We start from the raw sequence: 26,184 nt of genomic DNA, 5'->3' as shown, positions 1-26,184 counted from the left end.
CATTTTACCCCTTCTGCCACAGATGAGCTTGTACATCCAGCATGCTGTCTCCTCCATTACACAGCTCTTTTGGTTAATGAAGGAAGAAAAAGGGATGTTTTAATGAAAGCTCAGTGCTGCATACTTACACAAAAGGTGTCTGAATTGAGGTCAGTGCTCCCCAGCTGTGAAATGCTTGGTAATGCAGCTGGTTTTTAGCAGAACCTGTGTGTACAGTCTGCTGGGCTTTGAGGAGGTAAACCAAACCTCAGCTATTTCACATGTGGCACCTACAAGTGCTGCCAACAGTGTCAACACCTCCAGATTTGCTGCTTTAGGCCTCTGTTCCTTAAGGTCAAGGTGTAATTGAAAGAAGCAGCACTGTCAGCTTCTGGCCAGAGGAGCATGGGACACCTTCCTCCTGCTGTCACATTGGAGGCATCCAGCACAGAAATTAATGATTTAGTTTGAAAATCTACGGTGTGTTTTTGAAGCAAATGTCCAGTTTGTCCATATTTACCATACTTTGGTTACCCTACTTTGGACCACATGGAGTCCTTCCAACTGAAACTAAAGCAAAGATGCTCTTCAGGATCACACTTAAAAACCTCCAGTCACCACTGGACATTTAGTCAACTGTTGGTACCTCAGGATCTGGAACACCAAGTCCTCACTACTTGCTATCCATCTTTACAAATTCTCTTATCTTGTTCTGCTTCTGTTCTTAAGGCAAACATAGTAAAATGGCATCTGCTGAGAACAAGAACAATAAGATTTTGGAAATTTAGGTTCCATTACAACCAGAAAAGGGCAGAACTTTTACCAACTACTGGTCTTGTTGTCCAGTCATTTGCTCACTCTTTACAGGTGACGTTCAGTGACCCTTTCTGGTCTCAAGACTGCCCTACACCCACTTTGGTTCTTTATTTTAGTTTTATTCTCCATATCTCATTATTTCCAATTGGTACTACTTCTGCTTCTTGTTCTAGTCCCCCATTCTTGCCCTACAAAGTCCAGATTTTAGTCTCCTGGGTCCTCCACCTCGTTTTGAGTCCCCACTCCAACTCTAGTTGTTTTTTCTAGAGCCTATACTCCTGGCACTGTTCCTCAAGCATCTCTCAGAGCAGCAGTTGTTCCTGTCAAGAGTGCTGCGTTCAGTTCAGCATAAAAACATCTATGTACAGGTGACTGTACTGTGGTGTTTACATGTGTACCAGGCACCACAATTTCCATCACACATTCAGGAAAGATGGCTTTGCTCGGGTAGTTCCAATCCACCACCTCCTGTAGCACCAGAAGCTTTCCTTTGGCCAAACAAACACAGCCTTTGGTTCTTCCTGCCTCCTCCTCCTCCTCCTCCTCTCTGTTTGCTGCTCCCTCACCAGTTACCTCTTCACTAGCTCAGCATGTGTCTCCTCTACACTGGAATGAGAAGCTTCCCTCTCCAAGCTAGGAACTGCCACCATGAGAAAACAGTGCATTTTCCCTGAGCTTTATTTGCAGACATTGTAGAATCCTTTGGACTGAAACAGAACCAGTCAAAGTAGGACAGACACGTGTGTCATACATGCAACGAAGTAAGGTTTCTGTCTGTTATAATCAACTAAGAACAGTTTTTAAACAAGATTTGGGGAACTTGATTTGATGCTGCAGTTATTTTTCCTGCTTATTTCATGTGCAGGTGTTGGTGTGTGCACTCTGTCCATGTGCCCACAACTGCACATCCAAAACTTTAACAGAAGTGATTTTTAATTTCAACTTCTTCCTTATTACTGGATTATGAGAAAGAGCAAGACTGCAACCAAGGTGTAAATTTTCAGTGATCCAGATGTTGGTACAGGGCCTAGGAAACCTGACAGCTACTTGACTGCCATTTATGAGATTGACCATCTCCTTTTGAATAACAAAATGTATCTGTTCTTTGCCTGTGTCACACACAGACAAGAAATACACAGATTTTAAAATGTCCCTCTCTTTCCTAATACATTTAAGCAGCACAATTTTAGATATATTTAAATGAAAGTTTCCAGAATCCATCTTCGCATCTTAATTTTAACACCAGGAGCTTTGCTATTGCAGCAGGCAGGCAGGAATAATTAACAAACCATGTGTAACCAGAGGCACATGGGATCTCCATTAATGTAGGGAACACTGGCATGCAATATATGGCCTGCATGGATCTGTAAAATGCATATTTTCCTGTGGATGGTGGATGGCTGTAAAGACATCCTGAGTCAGCACAACCACTGCACCAGCAATGGAAAGCTGCTGCCAATCCAAGCATTCAGAAATGATGAGTCAGGCCCCCAAAATAATTAGACTAGCTTAAAAATAAACAGATTTTCAAAATAATAAATAGGAAGTTCTTTCTGGTTTTGCTGTGGGCTTAAACTTTCCAATATTTGCATTTTTTTTAAACTTTTCTGCCATGAGGGTGAGAGGATTATCTTTTATATTTTTTCAATATTGAATGGTGAGACTTCCAGGTATTCCTGACTCAGAAGGGAAATGGCACCTACCACTGGACATGACAAAGACTTTATGATTCCTGATGCAATATCCTGCTTGCTATGAGTGACTAAAACATGTCCTCCTTCAGGATCTGCTGATCCTGAAGGCACAGTGAAGGGCACGTGGGCTGTCTTTGCCACCATTTCAATGCTGCATTTGAAATAGTTATGCAATTTCTAAACTCCAAATAGTTTTAAAATAACAGCAGTATTCTTAGATGGTGATTTATCATCAAATGGCTCAGAAGTATTTTCAGCCTTAGCTTCTCTAAAATGAAACACAAGTCCAAATAGTGCTCTGTCAGCCTCATACCCTGTAATATGGTATTTGTACTCTGACACTGCACAATGATGGCAGCTGCTAAGTAAACATCAGAAGGATCTGAGATTTGTATCAACAGGATGTTTACATTTTAAAGAGTTTCTAAGAAAATAATAAAGATTTCCTGCAGTTGACTCCATTGGCACTTGTTATAGTATGTATGACAGTTCACAGAAGTGAATTACAGAGAGATTTCTTTTCTGCCTCTTCTGTAACTGTCAAAGACCAGCACTGAAAAAAAATAAAAAAAAAAGTTAAAATATATTAATTGAATTTTTTTCTATTTCTCTGTAATTTGGTGCATGTTATAACAAATTTAGGATCTTATTACATAGGCAGGCACCACTGCAGCTGATGGCCAAAGTGAAGGACTGATCTCTGTGGATATAAAGGAGTGGCATACGTGCAATAGCAGGACTGCCCTAGTGTCCTTGCTGAAATCCTTGTCTCTGATACATTCACATGTTATCAGTATTACTCCCACATGCATTCACTGGCTGCTCCAGCAGCTTCTCTCTGGGTGACATCTCTCAACAGTAACCAGTTTTATTTGTTCTTGGATGAAAACTAGTTTAAAAGGCATTATCCTAGAATTAATTTTAGTTTCAACCAAGGTTTATAGAAAATTACTTAGCTTCTCTGGAATTATGAAAGTGTCTCCACCTTAGCCTGCCAAAAGAATAGGGGAACAGACTGGTTTGGGACATACTTTTTTAAAATTTGCTTCAGTTGTATTTTGGCTTCTGGGAATTCAAAGAGCTGGCATTGCCTTAGGAAGCCCTAAATGCTTTGGGATATGGTTCTCTGAGATACCATCTCTTTCCCTTGTGATGCTGCCATGGTTGAGATCAGCCAGTTTGATGGTAAGGTCCTGGGGAACTTGCTTGTCAGCTTGTTTTATCAGAACTGGGTTTTCTCAGCTTTCCAAGGGCAGTGTGAAGCCCAGTGTTTTCAGCTGGACTGTTTGGAGAAAAGGCAGTTGACAATCTGGGGTCCTGATGCTCTTTAAATACCCACCTGTAGGACCTGCAGTGAAGGTGGAATGGGTAGTTCAAGTGCTTGTGCTGAGTTTATTTAACATAATGGTGGCCAGTGTTGTTAAGCCAGCATAAATAAAAAACAAAACTAGCTTCCCTGTCTATAAAGGAGATGAAGAAACATTTTGCTATCAGAAAAATTAAGATGCAGTCCCTTAGATGGGGCTTGATGTAGTGGCTATTTTGCATGTGATTCCAGGTGTGTGAGGGCTCTCCCTAGTGAGAATATTCAAGTATTCTCACACAGTTTTCATGCCTTTATCAATGTTGAGACTTGGTAAATCAACAAAGGGAAGGAAAAGGGCTTCTCTAACTCTGCTGCAGTTTATTATCAACACGACTGGCTGCTCTGCACAAAGACCCATGAGATCAACAGAGACCACTTTTATTTCCACTTTCTCACAGATAATGATGGGTCAAACTCAATGCAAAGTAAAACTGTGCTTTTAAAAAGGATGCCGAGAATTTATCAACAAATCAGAGTGATTAACTTATTTATATTATCTATGTTACTTTTAAAGACTTAAAAGCATTTTGAGGGTATATATTTAGATGTGTCAGGAACATGAACATTTCAGAAGTCAAGTCTGTATAAATACCAAAATAAAAACAGACCTGAAACCCTTATTTAAGCAATACTACTGCTGGGACAGATTCTTCCAACTGTATTTACTGCAAGCAGTTTTCCCCTCTGAGTATCAGCCTGACACTCTGCATTCACTAGGACTTAATCTAAGTCAAATGTCTCCTACAACAGCAGGACCAGAATCTGGCTGTAAAAGGCAATGCTCCCCAGTGGGAAGCATTGCAAAGGGGAACTAGGAAATCAAGGGGTAGTAAGGGGTTGATGGTAACTTTTAAATATTCTTCAGAAGGCTGGGGAAATACTGCTATCTTTGCTCACTGTGTGCAGCACACACCTTGTACTCACACCAAAAATTTTGGAAATTCTTGTCATCTCTCGTTTACTAGAATACCTCACAACACAAATGATGGTAACAGACACTCAGTTACAGAGTACATGAAACATCACAGGTAAGTATATAGTGGTACACTGACTTTTTAAAATGCCCACTGGGATCCTTTTCCACCAAGGAGAGAAGCTGCTGATCCCTGATTAGGCATTCTGGGCACTTCAAAGAAAAGCTGGTTCTTCTGGTTAAATGACAGGGGCACCAAAATCCCCAAGCAGATGTGCAACTTCCCTGGCTTCAACTCTGCACCTCCAGGGAGGGCAAGCCAAAAAGGATGTGAGATCAGCCAAAAAAAGAGGTGTTCTTGGCTAGAGAGAACACTTTGCACCTATTCAGAAAGAGTGTTTGGAAGGTTTTTCACAAATGTAGGCAAGCACCTCACTCACCCTGTGGGCAGGCCAAGTATTTGTAGCATTCTTTTAAGCACGTACCTTCAGATCATGCTCCTGTCACTGGGAATCACTACTAACCCACATGGATGTCCACAGAGACTCAAACAAAAAGACTAGGAAACATCAAAACAGTTGCTTCAGGGGTCAAATAGTTCTTGGTTGCTTAGTTTAAAAAAAAATTCTCTAGCAAGGACAGTTTTGCAAAAGAAAAGCCTAGCACTTCTCTGTGGAGAGGAAATACTTCATTCTTCAGCCTTTATTCTAAACCTCTGCGGGTCACTGTTTAGTTGATACTTTTGGAGAACATATTATCTATGGTATCATTGGTGTGATATAAACTTGCACTGCTTTAAATTCTAAATACACCACTGGAATAAGCACAAAGTAGTAAACATAGACTTCATTAATACAATTTCTTCAAAACTGTATTTCTTCCCCACTTAATCATCTATAAGGTCTATAAGCCACCTACAATACAAACTTCCACAGTTTGAGTGAAAATAGGTTAATATGTTGATAAATTTCCAGTTTGTAACTTTCTTATCAGACAACAGGTTGGGTTTTTTCATCTTTGTATCTCTACTTCAGATGTTTCCTGTCTTTTTCCTTATGCAATCAATGCAACTGCTACACCAGACCACTGGCAAAAAACTCAAGAAACATATAAATGTTTTTGGATTAACATGCCAACCAAAAGAATCCTGATTTGCAGTTGGAGGAGGTGGTTTATCATCTTAAAAAATTATGAACCACTACAAAAGTTCACTGATTCAAAAATTGCTGAACCCTGTGGAAGCTCTTCAATGGATTTAAAAGGGCTTTGGAGCAGATCCTACATTTCAAAATAGGACTATTGTGTAATACACATGGACTAATGAACCAGATACATCTCTCAATAAACACAAAATCTGAGGGGTGATTATTTTAAGAGGGGTTCTTCTGTAAGCACCTAGTTTTACGTTTTCATGCAATTATCTTCTTGATTCATATAAGGTTATATTTATTATAACAGGTTTATATGCTTAGAAAAAGAGTCAATAAGGCTAAGTCTTAAAAGAGAGCAATAAACAGGACACAATGCAAACTTAAAAATCTAAGTTCTGTAGAGAATCTCTATAAGGAAATATCATTGTCCATTCCAGGCATGCTAGTGAATGCCCAATACATCCATTTTCCTCTGCCTTTTAAATTTTTTTTATTCTGTTTGTAAAAGCTTCATGATGCCTAGTGCTGATCCATCTTTTAAGAACATGGAATTACACCCACTTCCTTTTGTGCAGGAATTACAATAAACTTCCTCTAGTTCAGTAGTATCTTTGCCTCCAGCTTCTGCTAGGAAAGGGAGTTGGTGTTATTACAGTGAAAGAACACAGGTAGCTCAGCTTAGACATGATCAGCTAATAATTAACCTCCAGATCTGAGGAAATCTTTTATCAGTATCCCTTACCTTATTTGTTTGGATTTTCTGGTTTATCACAACCCCCCCATGTCACTGCAATATGAAGCTCAAACTCCTGTACATCCATGTACTGCTTGATCTGGACAAATAGTTTTAGACAATATTTCAAAGGCTCTATCATATATTACTTTGTTAGAAGACAGGTCTCCATCCTCCTCATACAGTTCCACGGCTATCTAATGTGCACAAGTCCTGACTTTAAAATAGTTTAAGTGAAAAACCTCATTTAATTATCCAAACAATATTCCAGCTCTCATTCTTTCAACATAAATCCAAGCAATTAACTTTGTTAGACTAAGAATCCGCAGTCTGGTGATAAAATTTCTCCTGGTCCCTAGCTAGTATTAATTATAGTTAAACCTGGACATGGAAACATTGGAATAATTTTGTGTCTCTTCTTTCAGATCACAGAATGCAAATAAGATCCAGAAATAACTTTTCTATTCCACAGCAGCTGGCAAAGTCAGGTGTTAAGATTGGATTTTACCATATGATCACAGAGACTACTAAACAGTATAAATTTTTTGAAGTAACAGCTTGCCAGTTCTATAGCAACTTGGACTATAGTTCCTGTTTTTATAAACTTCCAACCTTTATATGTTAAGCCCATTTTTATTGTCAATACTCTTCAAATTTAACATGATGCCAACTGAAAATTTTTCCCTTAATTCTTACATTCCCAGAAATTACTAGAAGATGAAAAAAGAGAAGCATTTAGCTTCACTTTAAGACTTGCTTTTTCTTCAGTTAGCTAACTCTTACAAGCTTGCTTCAGCTTTTTTTTTTTTCTTGAGTATGTTTGCCACACATGGATGAGGACACAGAAGAATCAATAAAAGAAAGTTGACACAGGTTTAAATCAGCTCCTGCCTGCCAAGACCATGCTTAGATTGACAGAGTCAAAAGCACAGATGGAGCAGACTAGGACACCTGCAAACTTTACTGTTAGCTATGGGCCTTCATTCAGTACAAGAAATCAGAATTTTTGTAATGTGCAGCATCTGATTGACCACCTGAAGTCACTGGAGCTGCAGCTGATTGTCACCACCACTGTCCCATCCAACAAAGCATTCCTGCTTGACTTCAAGCACGTGTGCTTGTGATTAACATTTCCTCAAGCACCTGGAGTCCTGCTCCTGCCCTCCTCACTTTGTACCCTGCCAGCACAGGGCCCTGCAGTGCCACCCTTCAGGGCACTGACAGCCTCACCAGCCCTGCCTGGCCCCAGCCCACACCTCCTGCACAGGGCTCCAGGCTCTCCAGCTCTGTCCTGCTTTAGTCTCAGCCTCCCAAGCTACACTGTGCAGTGACTCCAGCCCTGGCCCTGTGTCCCAGACCAACATCAGATCTACACTGTACACAGCTTGACACCTGGATGGCTACCACCTTGCAGCCTCCCTTCTACCATATCTTTGGTAATCCCTCCTGGATAGACTCTGGACCCATGTGTAGCCTTGTCTCCTCTCCTGCCTCTGCCCCTGTCCCCTTTTGCTCCTGACTGGATTATCTGGAGGGATGCTGGACCTGTTTCATTGCTTTGCCTTGTCTGGGACAGTTGATAGACCCTGCTCCTGTGCTCTGCTCCGGTGCTGTGGGACTGCATCCTGCTTGGAGAGGGCCCTGCCTGCCTGTGTGGGGTCAGCCTTGGCTCATGCTTCAGGGAACAGGCAGGGAACAGGCTCCCTGACACTCAGAGGAGTGATTCAGTCAATAAAATCAACCATTTCCCTTGAATTCACTGGGCTTTCGGTCAACCCATGGAAAGCTTTTAAAAGACAACGGGAGTATTTGCAGTCTGCAAGATGAGCCCTTCAGTGTCTTCTCTGAGATTCCCACAAAGTGCACAACTTTGAGTGCTCTGCAACAAAAATGAGAAAGCCCAGGCATGCCAGGTACAGTGCAGGGATCCTTGTTACTGTGTGCTACTTGCTACTTCAACCCCTTTAAAATATGAACATACCTTTCAAAGTGCAGAGAAGGCAAATGGACTAACTAAAAGTAAATATTTTCAGCCACAAAAAAAAGACTGTTTTATGAAATGAACTTTATACTGTTTCTATTTAAAAGGCACAGAGTAATTTTACAGAGATCTAGGACCTCTGTCCTAGAAAACTCCACTCTCTGAGGAAAATCTCTTCCAGTGCAAAGTGCTAGAATCATTCTTCTAGCAAAAATACAGGGATGATACAGAAAACTGTAGAGAAGGAAAGGAACACAGTAGAATATGTTACCCTGATTATCTACTTTCACAGGGGCTATCACAATAGAAGTTTATGAAATGTGACAGTTTTCTGGCTCATAACCCATCTGGAATTGTCTGACCATGGTCACATTTTAAATTATTTCAGCCTCCAAAACATGGTGACCACAGGGTGACCACATCAGAACTCCAATTAGAACAGTTCTTGGCCTGTGCCAACCCTTGAACCGTGACTGGGAAAATGCAACTGGTGCAGATAAGAACTTTACAGAATCTCTTTCAACATTAAATCCATACAGACAAGAAAGCTCAGTGTGAGCAAGGTCCCTGAAATGAATTAGTTCACCTGTAGAGTAGCACCTCCAGCCTCTGAGGAATTTCTCTTATGTTACAGTCCAGTGGGTGAAAGGGTGGAGCCATAATTTTGCTGATTCCTCTCTGTTCAATTCTGAAGCCATGGAAGATTGAGCCAGGAGAATCCCATGGTAATAACTGACACCCCACCTGTGTGATCAGAACCCAGGTAACTACAGGCCCCACTGGGAGCCACACCTCATGTCCAGCCAGAACACAGGCTGCTTCTCCTCCAGCAAGGAAAACAAACCAGATGGGTTGGTACATCTGATAGTTATCAATGCTACATCTACAAAGGTCTGGATCAACACATTTTAAGAATCAGTGATCCCTTTAATGGAATGACACAAAAAAGCAGAATCAAGCCTGCTGAAATTCTGGTTTTGCATAAATATAACTGTGTGTAACATCTCATGCATGTAGGCTTCCTTTGAAAACTGAGGATTAAACAGTTACCTTCTTTAAATTTTGCTTTATGGTTGTACTGTCTCGCTCCACCACCTTCATCATTTCTTGGCTTGCCATGTACAAGATGTTGGCTACAGAAAAAGAAACAGGGAATAATGTAAATACATAGCAAAACTGCTAATAAGTACAATACAGACACAACTCTGCAAAGAACCAGAGCAATTAGAGCAGTCATCGTCTTGACAATCCCATGGAAAATAATGCCATGGACGGAAAGAGTTTATCTCACCTAACAATTAAAAAGGCATACAGACTGAATTAACTTACCTCCTATTAATTAATTAATTCCATAATTAATGGAGAGGGAAAGGATTTTTCAATTGTAACTCTATCCATCTATCCTACAGACTTCTAGATCAGCCCATGGTGATGACTTTCTCTCCTGACCAGAGAAAGAACTCTAATGACCAGCTTTCATTACATGCTTTTAGAAAAGTAAAGGTCAGCATGAAAATCCCATACGGAGGGTTTTCAAGACTGGGTTTTAAATACAAAACATACATTACAAGGCATTATTAATCAGTAGATTAATACATTATTGACATATCATTATGCAAGTCATTCAAATATTCAACACAAAAAAATAAAAAAATAAAAAAAAACAATGGCAGCTACAAATATGTGATTGTCCTTCATAAAATTGATGGCATGTGTCCAGTCAAGACTGGACTGGACACCAAATGTCTAAGTCTTAGCTCTCTGGAATGTAAAGTATTAAAAATAGCTTAGTGCAATTTATTTTCAGTTGATCTGCAAGACACTGTCTTAGAGACATAAATGACGGAGTCTAACATTTGGACACCTAATTAATTTTATGAAGTCTTGAGTTCAGGCATGTCCCTTATAATGTTAGACAGCAATGGGAACTAAGCACTTCTGAAAAGTGCTTAGTTGGGTTGGTTTTTCTGGATGTCTGAATATTCACCAATTTAAACATCCTGACACAGAAGGACCACACTGCCCACCTGGCCTGACTTCTCATACAACAGACCCTACAGAAGCTCATCATACTGTCCAAAGCCTGGCTTTGAACAAGCACTGCAGATTATGAATTCTGCTGCTGGAGAAAACCTTGTATTCAACTGCAGAATCAGGAGTTGCTCCATGCATTATGTTTCCAGAATATGAGAGAGTGTTTTAAGAAGGGTTATCCATTTCTGTCATCATCATGCTGTACTGAAGAAATGTGAAGCTAGCCAAAGAATCAGTACTTCTTTTAGCTCTTTTTTGCACCAGTTAGCTTACTGGGCTAATAAAATGGCCAAGCCTCTCCTGACCTGTGATCACAGAGACATTCATAACCTATATGTGGGAATAAATGACAATATTCTACTTTCTCACCAGTTTGTAAAACCAACGTGGCTAAATTATCCAAAAACATTTCAATTTCTAGGTCTCAAAATAATGGAAAGTATTTTAAGATACTAAATCTTCTCCTGAAAAAGAGGAGAAAATTGAAAAACTTTGATAATTTTAAAAATCAGAACCAATGAAGTTTTGTGCACAAGTAGTTAATGACAGTGTTGGATCTGATGCTGCTTTGAGACAGGAGTAAAACATTCTCACACTGTGGGACAGGGGAGGAAGTGGCAATCACACTGGTCTTTGGTGGTGACCAGAACATGGAGTTGGCTGAAATTCCAGCAGTGCTCTAAGGAAACAGAATGCCACTGGAGAGATGAGTGATGCCACTGCAGTTCAAATGTTAACAGACAAAGCCAGTGGTCTCAAATGAATAAAAAAAAATCCTAGAAAGTAATATTTACTTCTGAGCCAGCCAAAACAGATGCAATTCAGTTACAGGCCTGCAGAGCTCTGCCTTCTTCAATTAAACATTAAATGCAGCTTGTGCAAGTTCTGCCTTTCCTTGACAAAATGAAAGGGTTGTCATAGACAATCCAACAAATCTGCTGGTCCCACCCTACTCTGCTGGGAAAAGGGGTCTCTGTGCAGTTTCATTTCTAGCAACCCAGCCATCCAATCCTGTGGTGCAGCTGGCAAAATCTGTGCATCTACAGCATTGCTGAGTTCATACCCTGACACTGGTTGTTGTTCTCTCAATTCAGCTCCAAACTGATGGATTACATTCCTTGTTTTTAGAAGGATGCACATCTTCAATGCATCTTCAAAAATCATCCAGGAAAAACTTAAACAAGAGATAAGAAAGACAATTGGAACATGTCCAGAGGAGAGTCACTAAACTGACCACAGGGCTGGAACACCTCTCCTGTGAAGACAGGCTGAGTGAGTTGGAGCTGTTCAGCCTGGATGAAAGGAGGATTTTGGAAGATTTGTAGCACTTTCCAGTATCCAAAGGGGCTGAGTAGGAATTCTCACAAGAGCATGGAGTAATAGGACAAGGGGGAATGGCCTTAAACTCAAAGACAGCAAGTTTAGATTGGATATTAGGAAGAAATTCTTTACTGTGAGGGAGAAATTCTTTACTGTGAGGCGCTGGCACAGGTTGCTTCAGAAGCTGTGGATGCCCCATCTGTGGAAGTGTTCAAGGCCAGGTTGGATGGGGCTTTGAACAACCAAGTCTAGTGAAAGGTGTCCCTATCCATAGCAGGGAAGTTAGAATCTTTTAGGTCCTTTCCAATCCAGACCACTCTTTAAGTCATAATGAGGAATTCCACAGGAATGCAGTTAATTTCTGATTGAGTTCTGTTTCTAATGTGGTAACTATATGACTTTAGTGCTCAGAACTATTACCTATAACTGAAGCTGTCTGCCAAAAGCCCTGCTCTGTGTCAGAAGGCAGATGTGGAGAGCAGCCCTTGCTACTCTAAGTGCTGGTTATTCAGGTGACCAAGTTATCTCCCTGGATTTAGAGGATTTCACAAAGCACTAAGTGCAATAGCCTGGATTTGGCAGGATATCTGTGGCAACAGGACTTGTACCAAACACCCTGTATGAGGATCTCACTATGTCAAGACCTCTACTTTTCAGCCCAACATTCAATTCTTGTTAGCAGGCCACAGGAGATAGCAGAAGGGCAGTCAGAGCTGCTGCATTACCTTGCAGTACCTGCAGTGGATGGAGGCCAGGGATTACAGCAGCAGTGGCCCTCAGGGCAGAACCTGACAGATTCAACACTACTGGGATGCTGCAGGCAGCTTTCCACCCCAACTTCAGTCACACAGTGGGAACAGAAGTACTGTCCTGCTCCCCTTCTCCCATATTCCTGGTTGCTCTGTCCCCTGTTCTCAGTGCACTCTGCTCATACTCCTGGGTGGGTTGTGTGGTTTTTTCAGTAAATAATAAGAATTGAAGTGAAATTCACACATGTAGTAAGCTGAGTCACAGAGATACTAAAAGTAAAACTGTAAGACAGCAAAGGCAGCAAGGGCAGTACTTCAAAAGGAAATGTCTCTGAAGGTTTGGGCACTGTGCAAGAAAGGGAACCAGGAAGGCAGGATTAAGCTAAACCGGATGAACAGCAAGGTTCAAGAGTCTATTTCAACCAAACAGGAATCCTTCAAATTTTGGAAACATGATCCTAGGGAAACCAATAAACAGGAACTTAAACTTCAGCAGGCATTAAGTAAGAGGAAATTGCAAAGAGCAGAAGTAGGTTTCCAAGAACAAACATTAAAGGATTTAAAAATAAACAATAAAATATTCCTTAGGTATATCAGGAACAAGAGGCCTACAACAGAATTTGTATAGGCTAAGGGAGCAGCTAAAGAAGATTATGATGCTGTTTGAAAGATAAATGACTTTCCTTTATGGCATCCAACTTTCTTGTTCAATACATTCAGGAGGTTTTTGCTCTCTATATTCTTTTTCTGGTGATAACAATTTCTCTTTGAGTAGTGAGATATTGAGAAGAAGCAACAGTGGGGAGAGAACACAAAATACATCAGGGCTAGAAGGTATATTTAGGGTTTGAAAGAACTCCAAATTGAGAATTGCTGAGTTAATAACAATCTTGCTACTCAAGAATCACCCTGTCCTATGGCTTTGGGAGTGGAAAATACTATCTAATTGCTACTGATTTTACAAAGGAAAATAGGATTTTACTGATCTTTAAATTCTGAAGTATGCATAACTAGATTACAAAAACTGCAGGTCTTTAAAAAACTCTCTCACATATGACACAAACTTTGGCTGGAATTAAACATCTATAAAATGAAAGGCTGTAATATGATAAGGAGTTTGGAAGCAAATATAAAAATAGGCTTAGATAATCTGGTCTTCATAACTATAAAGAAGCTCTAGAGTCATCACAATTTTAAAAAGAATAAATTTATTATAATAAAATGCAAATAAATCCTAATAAATTAATACAATTTGAAATTTTGTTTTAAAATCTCTAAATAATTACTGAACACACCTGGCAAATTAATAATTTCTGCTATGGATTAAATCACTTCTCAAGATGACTCGATTTTCAGGGATAAAACCTTTAGATCTTAATCTGAATTAATTACTGAATTAATTAATTACTAAAACGAAGTGGAATGAATCCTGGCCAAAGATTCCAGTCCAGGTCGATATTAAAAACAAATGGGTACCTGATTTCTTAATCTTCTGGTAAACAGATAAGTCCTTTATTGACACCATTTACACAGGACATGATGTTAGTCAGGTTGTGAGGAACAGGCAGTGAGAATGAGACAGAGCCAATTAAAAGAGAGAAAAAAAAGCCAATGCAGTAATGAAGTTCAAATTAAAGAAATCAAGATACATGCAGAAAAAAACCAGAGTGTTTTTCCATTACAAGCTTATAATCAATGCAAAGAATGCAATCAGAATCCAGAGATCACCAAGATGACTGGTGTTCACTACCCACATTAACTCCAAAGTCCAATCACACCATATACCAAGTTTCTTGAACAGCAGGAGGAAGATGATGCAGAATTCTGCAGTACCACTATGGAATTCTGCAGTACCACTACACCATGTGGTCACACCTGAAAAACCATTTACTCTATGCTGACAGCCACAACCCCTGAGGGACACTGCAAAACTGAGAATGGTGGGGAAAACAATCAAAGAAGTACAATAAACATCTGTTCCATCATGTTCGTGTTACTTTATGACACACTGGTCTTCCCCCTCTTGGAGCACAAAACATTTAAATACAAAACAATAAAAGGAAATACTTATTAATGTCATATGCAATTAATTATGAACCTTGCTGCCACAGGAAACTGATCTGCACACACATTTGACGCATTCACTTTAGGTGCGTTGCCCTGAGCTCCTCTAATTGTAAACACAGTTAATAAAATTAATTTTAGGGCAAATCTCTACAAAGGCCAGATACCTTATACTTACATCAACCCCACCTTTTAGATACCATTCTCTACATCTGCTACTTAGTTTTCTATAGATATGACCAGTGGCTCATGTCTCTCTTGAATTTTACTGATGCTGAATTTCAGCTCATGCCAGTGAATCTCTCTCTCTTCAACAGCAGAGCTGCAGGTCTTTCAGCCCTTGTACTTCTTCATATGTATGAGATTCATGCTTCATTTTACAGCACATTAACCCACATGAACTTGTGACACACAATATTCCCATTATATTTTCTTGTGGAACTATTCCTTAACCAGTAATTTACCACCCTTGTAAGAAATTTACACACAGAACAACTTGGCTCCCTGAGGAATGACAGCATTGTCCTCTCCTTGCTCCCCAGCACTTGTCTTAGCTTGTGAAGGTCACTTTGATCCCATCCCTCTCCAGCACATCTGCAGCCTATTCTAGCATGGTGCTTTCTGTAACCTCAGCAAACACACACACTGTGTTCTGCTGGTCACATAGGGAACAGCTACTGAATACTAAAAGAACGAAGATAAGACTGTCACAAAATCCTACTAGATACATCTTTCCAGTTCCAGAAATCTTCCTGAATCCCATTTTCCAGGCAGTGATACATCTGTCTAGTAGGTGCTGTCAGGTATGTCATATTTCCTAAACTTTGTAAGAACATAATGGGAGACACTGTAAACATTTTTGTTAAAGTCAAAATATCCTAAATCCACTGCTTCCCTCTAATCCACATTAGTGTAAGATGTTTAATGTCTGGGGAAAGCTATATTTAAAGCTATACAATTATAAAGCAGGAACAGTAACCTTCTCTCTGGCTGCTATGGAATGTCAATCTGGGCTTCTTCAAAAAAGCTATTTTTCTCAAAAGCTAAGTCACAAGTTCAGGGAGAAATCTCTCTGCTATTTCCTAATACTACACTCTGCTAACCTTGGCATTTTTTGAATATTTAGTTCTTTCCTTTTGAAAAAAAAACTTGTTCTGTTTCCTAATTTCATGAATACCAAACGGCTTTTTCTAAGGATATACCTCAGAACTTACCTCTTTTGTGTGCAATTAGAAAGCCATCTAAAAAAGCTCTCAAGGACTGTTACTTTGAGCTTTTCAGCAGCTCTGAAAATCAGGCTGTGAACTGGGCACAACCAGATGCTGACACTTAAAAAATGAATGGCGTCTGAAATCTTTCACTGGGTTTGAAGAGGAAGGTTGTCCTGTACGATCACCTGCACAGTGTTTGCTACCTGGTGTTACTGACTCTGGAAAGATTTCCAACCTGTGCCAATGCTTGCTTTAGCAGGAAATCTCTAGAATCCCACAATCATTACCAAGAGTCCTGGAAAAAATATTTATTGGGTTTTATTGTCATGATTTCAAGTAGAATATAAAATGCAATGTAGAGCCCACATGCTGAACTTCCTGTGTGAAGCTGTTTCACCCAAGCCTGCAGAACCATTCACTGCACAAAAATAAAGCACATCCAGCAATCTGTAGGACTGTGGCTCAAAATGCAAATGTAGGAAATGCACTTAATGGGCTGTGTGGAAGCTCTGCTGGAGCTGAGACCTCAGTGTCCATCCTGGGCTAGGGTGAGTGTGTAGCTTCCATCTATTTGGCATGCACCACTGTCACCGAAGAAAGAAATATTCAGGGCTCAGTAAAGGTAAAAGAAGACTGAAATTAGTATTCTGGAAAATCATTACAAGTGAAAGATAAGACTGTGGGATGAAAGGTCAAGAGGCCTGGAATTTTTGTGAACTGTCACTGAAATCCTCTGAGACCCAGTACAAATTAAAAAATCTCTATGTCTCAGTTTTCTCATTTTAAAAACACACTTCAGGCTGCTATGACAATGAAGTGTGTTTTGTAGACTGTCTTAAAAATACCTGCAAGTGAAAAACATTGTGTAGAAATGTCTATCAATTAGTCCTTGAAAAATATATTTCTTTATCAATAATGAAATTACAGAGCCAAATTCATCATGTTCCCTTATTATTGTTCACCACTACCTTGAACGTTGCTTTTTACAGTGATCAAGTAACAAAATCTTCACAACTATCTGATGAAGAAAACCTCAAAAACAGAGCCAAAGGCTAGTCTGAAAGTACCCAAAGTCAAAACATGCCTCTGTGAGAAAACTGTGCTTTTCGAACTTAAAATCTTTCTCTGAACTGGCTTAATGAAGCCAATACCAAAGGCTTGGAGGACCTAATACTGCACACACACACTTCTGCCTCTTTGCTTTTAGCAGGAATGTTTGAAGTGACAGTGTTAAATATCTGGAGGATGACAACTGTCCTGTAGTTTGAAATCTGTGTGCCTTCCACCAGTCCCTAACTGATATTTAGTTCAACTGAAATAAGCTGATCCTGCCATAAAGTGAAGGTGTACGGTGTGGCTGATGAGCTTCATGAGAAGTTGTGCACTTGTAGAGCTTCCTCCCAAAAGCAAGAAGGGACTGAAGGAGGGACTTCACCCAGTGATAAATCATGAGAACATTCAGTGTCTGAAGAACCACAGCACTGCTGTGATGGGATGTGTAAGCGAGATGTACACCGCTCACATCAGCTCTTTTGGTAACGTGGATATTCAGACCCTGAAACCGGGAGGGTGTGCTCACAGAAATGAGTGTGAGTGCTCCACAACCCCAGTCACAGACACACACAGAGTGGACTGAAAGCTCCTTAGTGGGCGAGGATGGTTTGCAGTATCAAGGCTGGAGTTAAATCCTAAATCCTGTCTTGCCAGGATGCGACTTATGAAGCCATCTCCCTACCTGCTGAGGATACATAAACTGCAGTTCTCTCCTGAAAAGAGTTTAGAAGAAAGGAACAAAAATTATTTTTTTCTTATCCTTTGCATGGAAGGCAAAAGTCCAATGCCCCTGCACTCTAAATTCCTATCTAGGAAACAGGCTCCTAACAATTTGGCTTTGAACCAGTCAAGGATTTCTAGGAAAAGAAATATAGAAGCTCTTTAGCTTTTCCTGTAAACATCTTTTTGCTTATTCAATATGTTGATCTGGTTTAACAGTCTAAAGCAAATTTGAGTGGGCTTTGTTCTTCATTTTCATGGCATAATCCCATTCCTTCAAATGTGTACTTTTGCATATACTGGACTGATGCATGATGAGTCAGTATGAGTCAGTGGGATAATCCAAAGCACAGAAAGTGAAGCTTGTAACATGAATTTTTGCAGTATCATGGCCTTTGTAAATATTCCTTCATATGGTTTATTTCTAACAAAACAAACAAAAAAATGTGGTTGCAAACCTACAGAAACTGGCCAAGGTACCTGGTGACAGCTGTAGAACCCCAAAGTTTTTATCATGTTCTATTCCATCTTAAGCTGCTGATACCCCTTGTAATTCACAACCAGGTTACCAAGATTTAGTAAAAAAAAAAAAAGCTAGTGTTAATTAACTATTATAAACAATTAGGACTAAGAGCTTCAAAGTGAATCAAAGTTTAAACAGACAAATACCATATTTATAGTGTTTTTAACACATAAATACCTTAAAATGCTGTAACTTTTGCAGATCTTTTATATACACAGATTACTTTGAAAATGAAGCTCCTCATTTATTCCCAGGTCAGGCTTATGAAATTTACTGCCAACTTAGCTTCTCCCCATGATCCTGCCAGTGACCTTTTTCCTGCCCTGGTAGGATCATTCCCTCTCCATGGATTAAAGGTGATTAAGGATCAGTGTCAGTTCAGTCTCATACATTTGCTAAGCAGAGACAACAAACTGTGCCAAAATGTGTTTGATTTATTTGTTGGGGTTTTGTGATAGAGGAACCCTGATTGGACTAAAATCAAGGATCCAGAAAAGAATAGAGTGCTTTATATCATTGGTAGCTCTTTAACCCAAAGTGTCACAGCAAGGACTTAATATCCTTCAGCTAAATTATTAGTTTTCACAAACAATAATGACTGAAATCAATCAAGCTTTTCAATGCTTCGGGTTCTTTAATCTCCAATTCAAGCAGCCAGTCATTAGATGGATACCTATATCTATTGAGCAAAACTTCAAACACATTGATGCAGCCACAGTGTAGCCAAGCAAACCACATGTGAAATAGAAAACTTCCTGATTTTTAAGAACTGCATGCCTAGAATTATTATCATTGTTTTCTAAAGATTTTAGAACAATAGTCAAAACTAATTTCTCATCTGCTGACTCTCTGGATATCAAGAGATCTATGCTAGAACTTGGGAAGTTGTGCAAATTGCACACATTTCTTATTCAGGACAGATAAACTTTATACTTGATTCTTGAAGCAATACAGAGATTTCCTGTACTTGGACAGAAATATGTGTTTTTCCTCAAGTCTTTAAAATTCTTGCTTGATTATTGAATATCCAAAGAAGATTTGCCTGCTTATTTGCAAACAAAAGATTAGATTAGGCCTAAATTAATCATGAACTCACACTAAAAACTGAGGCGTCACACTATGTTGCCTGAAAAAATTTGAGATGATCTGGAACTATGTCTTTATGGAAAGAACTCTTGAAAAAAATTACTTGAACACAGCACACATATCCATAAAATACAAAAGGTTATGTATTTCTGACTTGATCCTGATAAATTTTCAGAGATATACATGCCCTAGATTACTTTAAAAATAGCTGTGTGTTGTAGTGCCGTGACTAGAGCTCATTCTGTTTGGTTTGCTCTGTATATTAATTGCATAAGTATTATTTTATTATTTAAATATTACTTATGTATAAATCATATAATTTATACATAAATATAATTTTCCCTGTATATTAATTACATAAAAATGATACAGTGTTATTTGCTGGGCTACGGAAATGAACTTACTGTGATTGAATAGACAGAAAGAGATGCCATACTAATGAAACAAGGGACAATAACAAAGGAAAAAAATCCTTTTCAACTTCATTGGCTAATAGTTTTCAGGAAATCATCAAAATAGTTCCTTTTCCAACAAAAATGAGTGGCTGTGAAGATATCCCCAATCTAGACAACTTAATGGATGCACACACACATTCTTTAATAGCTTGTTCATCAGACAAACATAAGACTACAAAGGGTTACCCGAGCTCACTTCATTTCCCCACTGCTGCTGGCCTTAGATTATGTTGACTCTATCAACAAGATTGTGGCTGTAGGTGTAAATTTATTAAGTCCTACACATGAAAATATTGTTCTGTTTTATTAGTTAGTAGGAGCTATGCTCTGCAATGGATACAAGGAGAAACACAAAGCCAAATTTTTACTTCAAGGTCCAGATAGTACAGTTTCAGCAGCATCAGCCTTGGAAGAACATACTGTAACAGTTTCTAGAGTGGACAAATTCAGAGGAGAAGGAGAGCATGGCCCTGCCTTCATGATGTTTCCAAAATGCAAATCCGGTGCCACTACTCAGATCAACCAAGCCCTCAAGCAGATGTATACAGAGAGTGGAGAGACACCTTACACTGTTTTGTGAAGGTCATACATACCAAGATACTGTCTTTTGTTCACCAAGAAATGAATAAAGAACTGAAGGGGTTTGTAAGAGATCAGTGATCCCCTTGTGACTGTAGTGCAGGCTGTGGGTATTCTCAGTACTTCTGCAGGGTATTCTGAGAGTCTGCAGCATAACAAGTTTTATGGCCCTTCCTGGCCATGCTCACTCACTCACTACTTCTGGCTCCCTTGATTCTGTTCCCTATCTATAGAGAACCTATGTTTTACATACTTAAAAAAAAATTCTTATGTATTCCATTAGCTTTATTTTTCCAGGTTGAATGTCACTCAGTTAATTCATTTTTTCTTCAGTAAAACAATATTTTGCAGCTGGTCTCTGTCCTCCCTTGTGTTTGACGTTGTCTTTTAATGAAAGACAGCTCACTATTGGTTAAAAGCCACAAACCTGATGCGCAACCAGGCCCAGAAGAGAACTCTTGAGTTATTAAAAAATATTTTGCAAATCATTTGCAATAGAAAAGAATATTAAGAAGTAGAAAAACATGTGAAAGGAAAGCAACTTCACATCAACCCATGACAGTAAGAACCTCTCAGGGCCAAGAAATTAGCAAGAGAGGACAAAGACACTGGAAGTTAAGAAATATTTAGAATTCTCTTAACATACTATCATTTAGACCTGCATACTGTAACTACAAATGCCTCAAGTCTTTAAGCCTTTACCTCAAAGAACAATGCCTTTACTAACAGGCAGACCTTTCTAATGCAGAATTTTTGCCTATTTCTTGGAAGCATTTTGTTCTGACTATTGTTGGAAATGAGAGACCAGGGAAGATGGACTTTGGACCTCATTTCCAGCTATTATTTCCTGTGTAAGTCAACAGTATATCTCGGTATGATGGTGCTTATATTCATCTAATTTTGAGCTAATTTTTCAGCAATATTTGTCACTATTTCTTAAAAAAACAACATTCCTGTTTAGTGTATTATTACAAGTACTGAACATCAGTTCTACTAGACTTGAAATAAAAAATTAAGAGTGGCTACAATTTACTTAGTTTTTCCACATTTCTTACACAGAAATCTGAGCATAGCTCTTTATTAGTTTGCCCTTCATTGGCATTAGAGCCTTACAGGTTTGTTCTTAAACCCAGTGCATAGTATAGTTCTCCCAAACATGGCCTGATGGTTTGGAAAATTATAGTGCCTTTCATTGTACCTTCATCAAGTACTCACTGGTTATAGAAAAGTCTACTAAATTGTTCCATAAAGGCCAGGCTGTAAAGCACACATTTCCACATTGCCTTGGTTTTGATAGTCCTTTGTCCCTTCACTGATCAGCAGCTTAGTAAAAAGCCTTTCCTAGGCTATTTTACCCTTCTGCCAACACAAAATGCACCTTCCAAGCTCCTGTTTTGACAATTGTGAAGTCAAACTTCCACAGTCTGTTTTCAACAACCAAACCCTTGTTGCTTTTGCAGGTACAAATGTAGGCTGTATCTGCACCAGTGTACAAAGTGGAGCCAGAAACTATTCTGGGACCCTGAGGCCAAGTGGAAGGGAATGGCTTGTTTCCACAGAACTAGATTCTTCCCCCACCAAAACTGCTTATGGGGATGATGCATGGCAGTGCTAATTCAACTGAGCCTGAATAGTTGGAGAATGCTAACTGGAGAAGGCTAAAAACATACCAGAATTCAGTCACATTATCAACTTTCATATTTGCTTTTAACTAATGTCGGACATTAGGCATGCTTCACCTTTATTTGGGTTTCCTCAATCATTCTATGTTGCATCTGTTCACCTGTTTTGCTTGGTTCTTCTAAGGTAAACTGTCCCTCATTAAGGGTTCTGAAATTCTCAGTGCTACTCTTGTCTATTTAATCAGTGTGTATGACATTACAGGGCTGGAAGGGATCTCCATCGGTGTCTTTTTCTTAAGATGAATCAATGGTTCTGTGTTATTTTCAGCAGGTACTTATGTGTCCTGTCATTAGGAAGCACACATGATGAAAGTTTCATACCTTCATAGGAAATCCCATCTAGAATTCTGCTCATATCATTAAATAAAATCTAAACTGAATCACTTTTGTTGAAATGTACTCCATTATATATTACCTCATCTACCATGGACATGTAAGTTAAATTACTGCCCTTTACTAGCAAACTCTTTCTATGTTCTTCATTTGTCTCCTGTTCAGTCTAAACAACTCTATTTTATGCCTGTCATAGGATTCACCTGATTAAATGTATATCAAGCTTAATTTTTCTTTCTTCACGGTCACATGAAAGTACATGGTTCATCTCATCCTTAAGTACTGACAAAGACAGATTAGACAAGTGTTACCTATTTCTCCACTGACTATGGCAGAATTTTAAGGAGATTAATGAGTGAATAGAGCTTTATATTGTAAATATGCTAAGCATTTCTGTTCTAGCACAGGTGTTACCCTTTTGTGAAAATATGAAGCCAATCTGCCTCATCTTCAAATGAGGCATCATCTTCTGTATCAAACTGCCATATATTGTCTGCCAATTTCTTTTTCTGCTCTATTACACATATATTTTCATATGGATATAAATATATTTTATATATATAAATATATAGGTAAAGCAATGCACTGTGAGTAGTAGCTGAACAGCGTATGTTGTGGATTCCCTACTCTACAACCATCAACCATATTACATATTGCACTTTGGATAGCTTCAAATTTTCTTAGAAGTCCCTTAAATCCATCTGTCATGCTCTGGTGAATGTAATATTCAACAGATCTCTTGTCTTTAATATGTGGATGCTAAGGCAAGCACATCCATCCTCCTCCTTTCTCCCTGCTCTTCTTTCCCAAGAGTGTTAGATCCCTTCATATTGATATTCCAGCTCTGTCAGTTCTCCCACCTGTGTCTGTTAAGACAATTAACTAATAATTTTGATGATTTTTAAAGGTTTGCGATGTGATTTTACTTTCCATGCTTTAGAAATTTACATGACCTGCATATCACCTGCCACATCTACCACCTTCAAGTAGTCCTTTTCTCCCTTATGAATTTTCTTTCTCTACCATAATTTCACACCATTCATGAGCACAAATTTGCTCACAGTGATATACAGAGGGATTTTTTATCTTTTCCCTTGAATTCATCATCAAGCATCCTTTACTAAATGTTTCAATGTTAATCACCTTTTCATGGCTAAGGAAGCCAAAGTTCCCATGACACTGGCCTGATTGAAAGTGCTTCAACCACTGTGCATACTTGAAAATATTCTTTTGAGGAAGCAGAGTGATTTTAATAGCTAAGTCTTATGCCCTGTGAAAAACAAGCAACCTCATTACCCTGTCGTTAATCTCTCACTCTCTACAGTTTGTTTCCATACATCTTCCTTTCCCATACTGACACTACAGCTTCCCAGGACACTTCTGATGCTCTGCCTTACAAAACTATCATTTACTGTCAGGTTTTTTTCACAGAATGAATCTGCTATTTCACCATTTGCCATTTAATTTCTATTACTGCTATTACATCAGACTGCTGTTTGTGTTGGCTAAGGACCATGCAGAGACTGGGGACATCTTTCGTCAGGTGCTGGCCATACTGACATGGAAAAGCCTGAAGTGATGCTTTCTTCTGTCACACAAGAGACTTCCACAAAACCTCCACAAATTCTTAGTCTCTTTCTTCCAGAACATTTAATTGATGCCTCCCTTAGCAAATCTGCCTCACAGCAGGATAATTTCACAATAATCGGTTATTACAAAATGCTTCAGAAATATTTTAAAATATGCACATTGACAACTTGAAATTCCCACTCCTGGCCCCTGTAAAGGTAAACTGGACAACATAAAATTAAATTGATAATTTTCCAGTAATTGTAGCCAAAGGAAAGAGTCCTGAGTGCCCGACTCGATCTTTTTTTTTGCATTTAAGAAAGAGTTATACTGCATGGGAGTGCAAAAAGTCCCAGTCAAGTTGGCTTCAGCATCTCAGAGGCTACTTAGGCTATCAGGAAAAATAACATTTCTGCTCCACAGATTTTACAGTTTATTTCTAAATTGCTACTGCTGAACATTGAGTTACAGATATGCACACAGTTTTTCTTGTCCTTCCAAGGGACTTCATGCAGAGGGTACAAGAATAAAATAATTTGACTTCAATGGGATGATTATGGCCAAAGACTCTCTCAGGAGAGTTGGGACTATTCAGGCTGGAGAAGCAAAGGCTCTGGGCGACCTTATAGCACCTTCCAGTACCTAATGGGGCTATACAAGAGCTGACAGGGACTTACAAGTAAGTGGAGTAATAGGACAAGATGAAATGGCTTTAAATCAACAGAGAGCAAGTTCAGATTAGATATTAGGAACAAATTTATTACTCTGAGGGTGCTGAGACACTGGAATGGGTTGCCCAGGGAAGCTGTGGGTGCCCCATCCCTGGAAGTGTTCAAGGACAGGTTGGATGGGGCTTTGAGCATCCTTTTCTAATGGAAAGTGTCCCTGCCCATGGCATGGATCATCTTTAAAGTCCTTTCCAAAACTAACCTCCCTGTGAGTCTGTGATTTTCATCTGCTGTGCAGTTTATCTGAACTTTGACATGCTGCAATACAGCTCTTAAATGATGCATTTGTATCAAAATAGTCTGCAAATAGTTGACTGAATTTTTGAAAATAAGTTTACCTCAAGAAATATACTACTATCTTATCGCATTTTTTCCTGGTAAGTTGCCTGTCTTATTTTAAGGTTCTTCAGTGAAGTGTAACATTAGTTTCATTTCCAGTTTATCCTTTGCTCTTGAGGAAGCAATCTCTGTCATTCCTCTGAAGGAGTCAGAAAACAGTGGTAAGAACTAATAATACCAAACAGCACTGTAACTTCCTATGAGGAAAACATATTTTCTACCGGTAATTATTGCCAACAGCAATCTTGGAAATATCGTATAACTTATTGTTTAAAACATCAAACAGAAGGAACTGCTTTGTATCAAGGATGACTAATGCAGGAACATGTGCTTCCACACATGCACAGACACATTAGATAAAATGTTGATGTTTAGAGGTTTACAAGATCTAAACATTGACTTTGGGGTCTGCTTAAGTTTACACTTGAATTTAGAATGAAAACATAGCAGTTAATGTATAACCATGATGGACATGAAGAGGCAGAAACAGCTGCAATTGTTACGGACGGCCTTCTCCAATCTGCTTGGTACTACAGTTGCAGGAAGAGCAGAACTGTACAAGATAATCAGTCAGCTGTGTTTGAGAAAGCAGAGTAGAGGCTAAAGGCAAAAATAAAAAGTTATTCAACGATTATACCCAGGTGCTTTGCAAACAATAGATGCTTTGTTGGGGAGTGTGAAAAACACTCATTTACTTTGTGTGATGAAGCATGTGCAGATGAAGTGGCATATGTGATGGAAAACTGAAATGTCCACGGGCTTAATCCTGCCTGAAGTTACTTTGGAACAACTCCCACCATCTTCAAATGATAGAACTGTCCCTTAGGCAGAAAAATTCATCTCCAGCTTAAGCTCTCATTCTGTGGCAGATGGCTGAATGCTGGGAGTTCTGACAGCGTCCAGACTTTGGTTATGGAAAGTGTCTGCAAGAGGGACACAGAAGGGTCTGCTGTAGGTGGTGCTCAGTCCATAAGGAATGGCCAGGATGGACACTGTCTGCAGCAATTCAGCATCTCCATTCTCCCTGTGGTTCCTGCCTGAGCTCTGTGGGATTACCCTGCTTTGCTAGACAGGGGTCTGGCCTGGGAGTAGCTAAATGGAGGTCA

The 26,184-nt window shown here is 39.3% G+C and overlaps 1 protein-coding gene across 1 annotated transcript in view; it reads right to left on the bottom strand.

The window, feature by feature from the left end:
* The window catches only part of LDAH (lipid droplet associated hydrolase), a 111,899-nt gene that overhangs the window by 4,013 nt on the left and 81,702 nt on the right, over window positions 1-26,184 (bottom strand). Inside the window, exon 6 of the mRNA XM_058801935.1 lies at window positions 9,684-9,766. Within this exon, the coding sequence (XP_058657918.1) occupies window positions 9,684-9,766 (83 nt within the window). The remainder of the gene's footprint in view (window positions 1-9,683; window positions 9,767-26,184) is intronic.

The sequence above is a fragment of the Ammospiza caudacuta genome, chromosome 3 (genome assembly GCF_027887145.1).
Source record: "Ammospiza caudacuta isolate bAmmCau1 chromosome 3, bAmmCau1.pri, whole genome shotgun sequence".
Taxonomy (NCBI): Eukaryota; Metazoa; Chordata; class Aves; order Passeriformes; family Passerellidae; genus Ammospiza; species Ammospiza caudacuta.
Note: the sequence above shows the minus strand (reverse complement) of the source record. Positions and strands in the feature narration are given on the sequence as shown.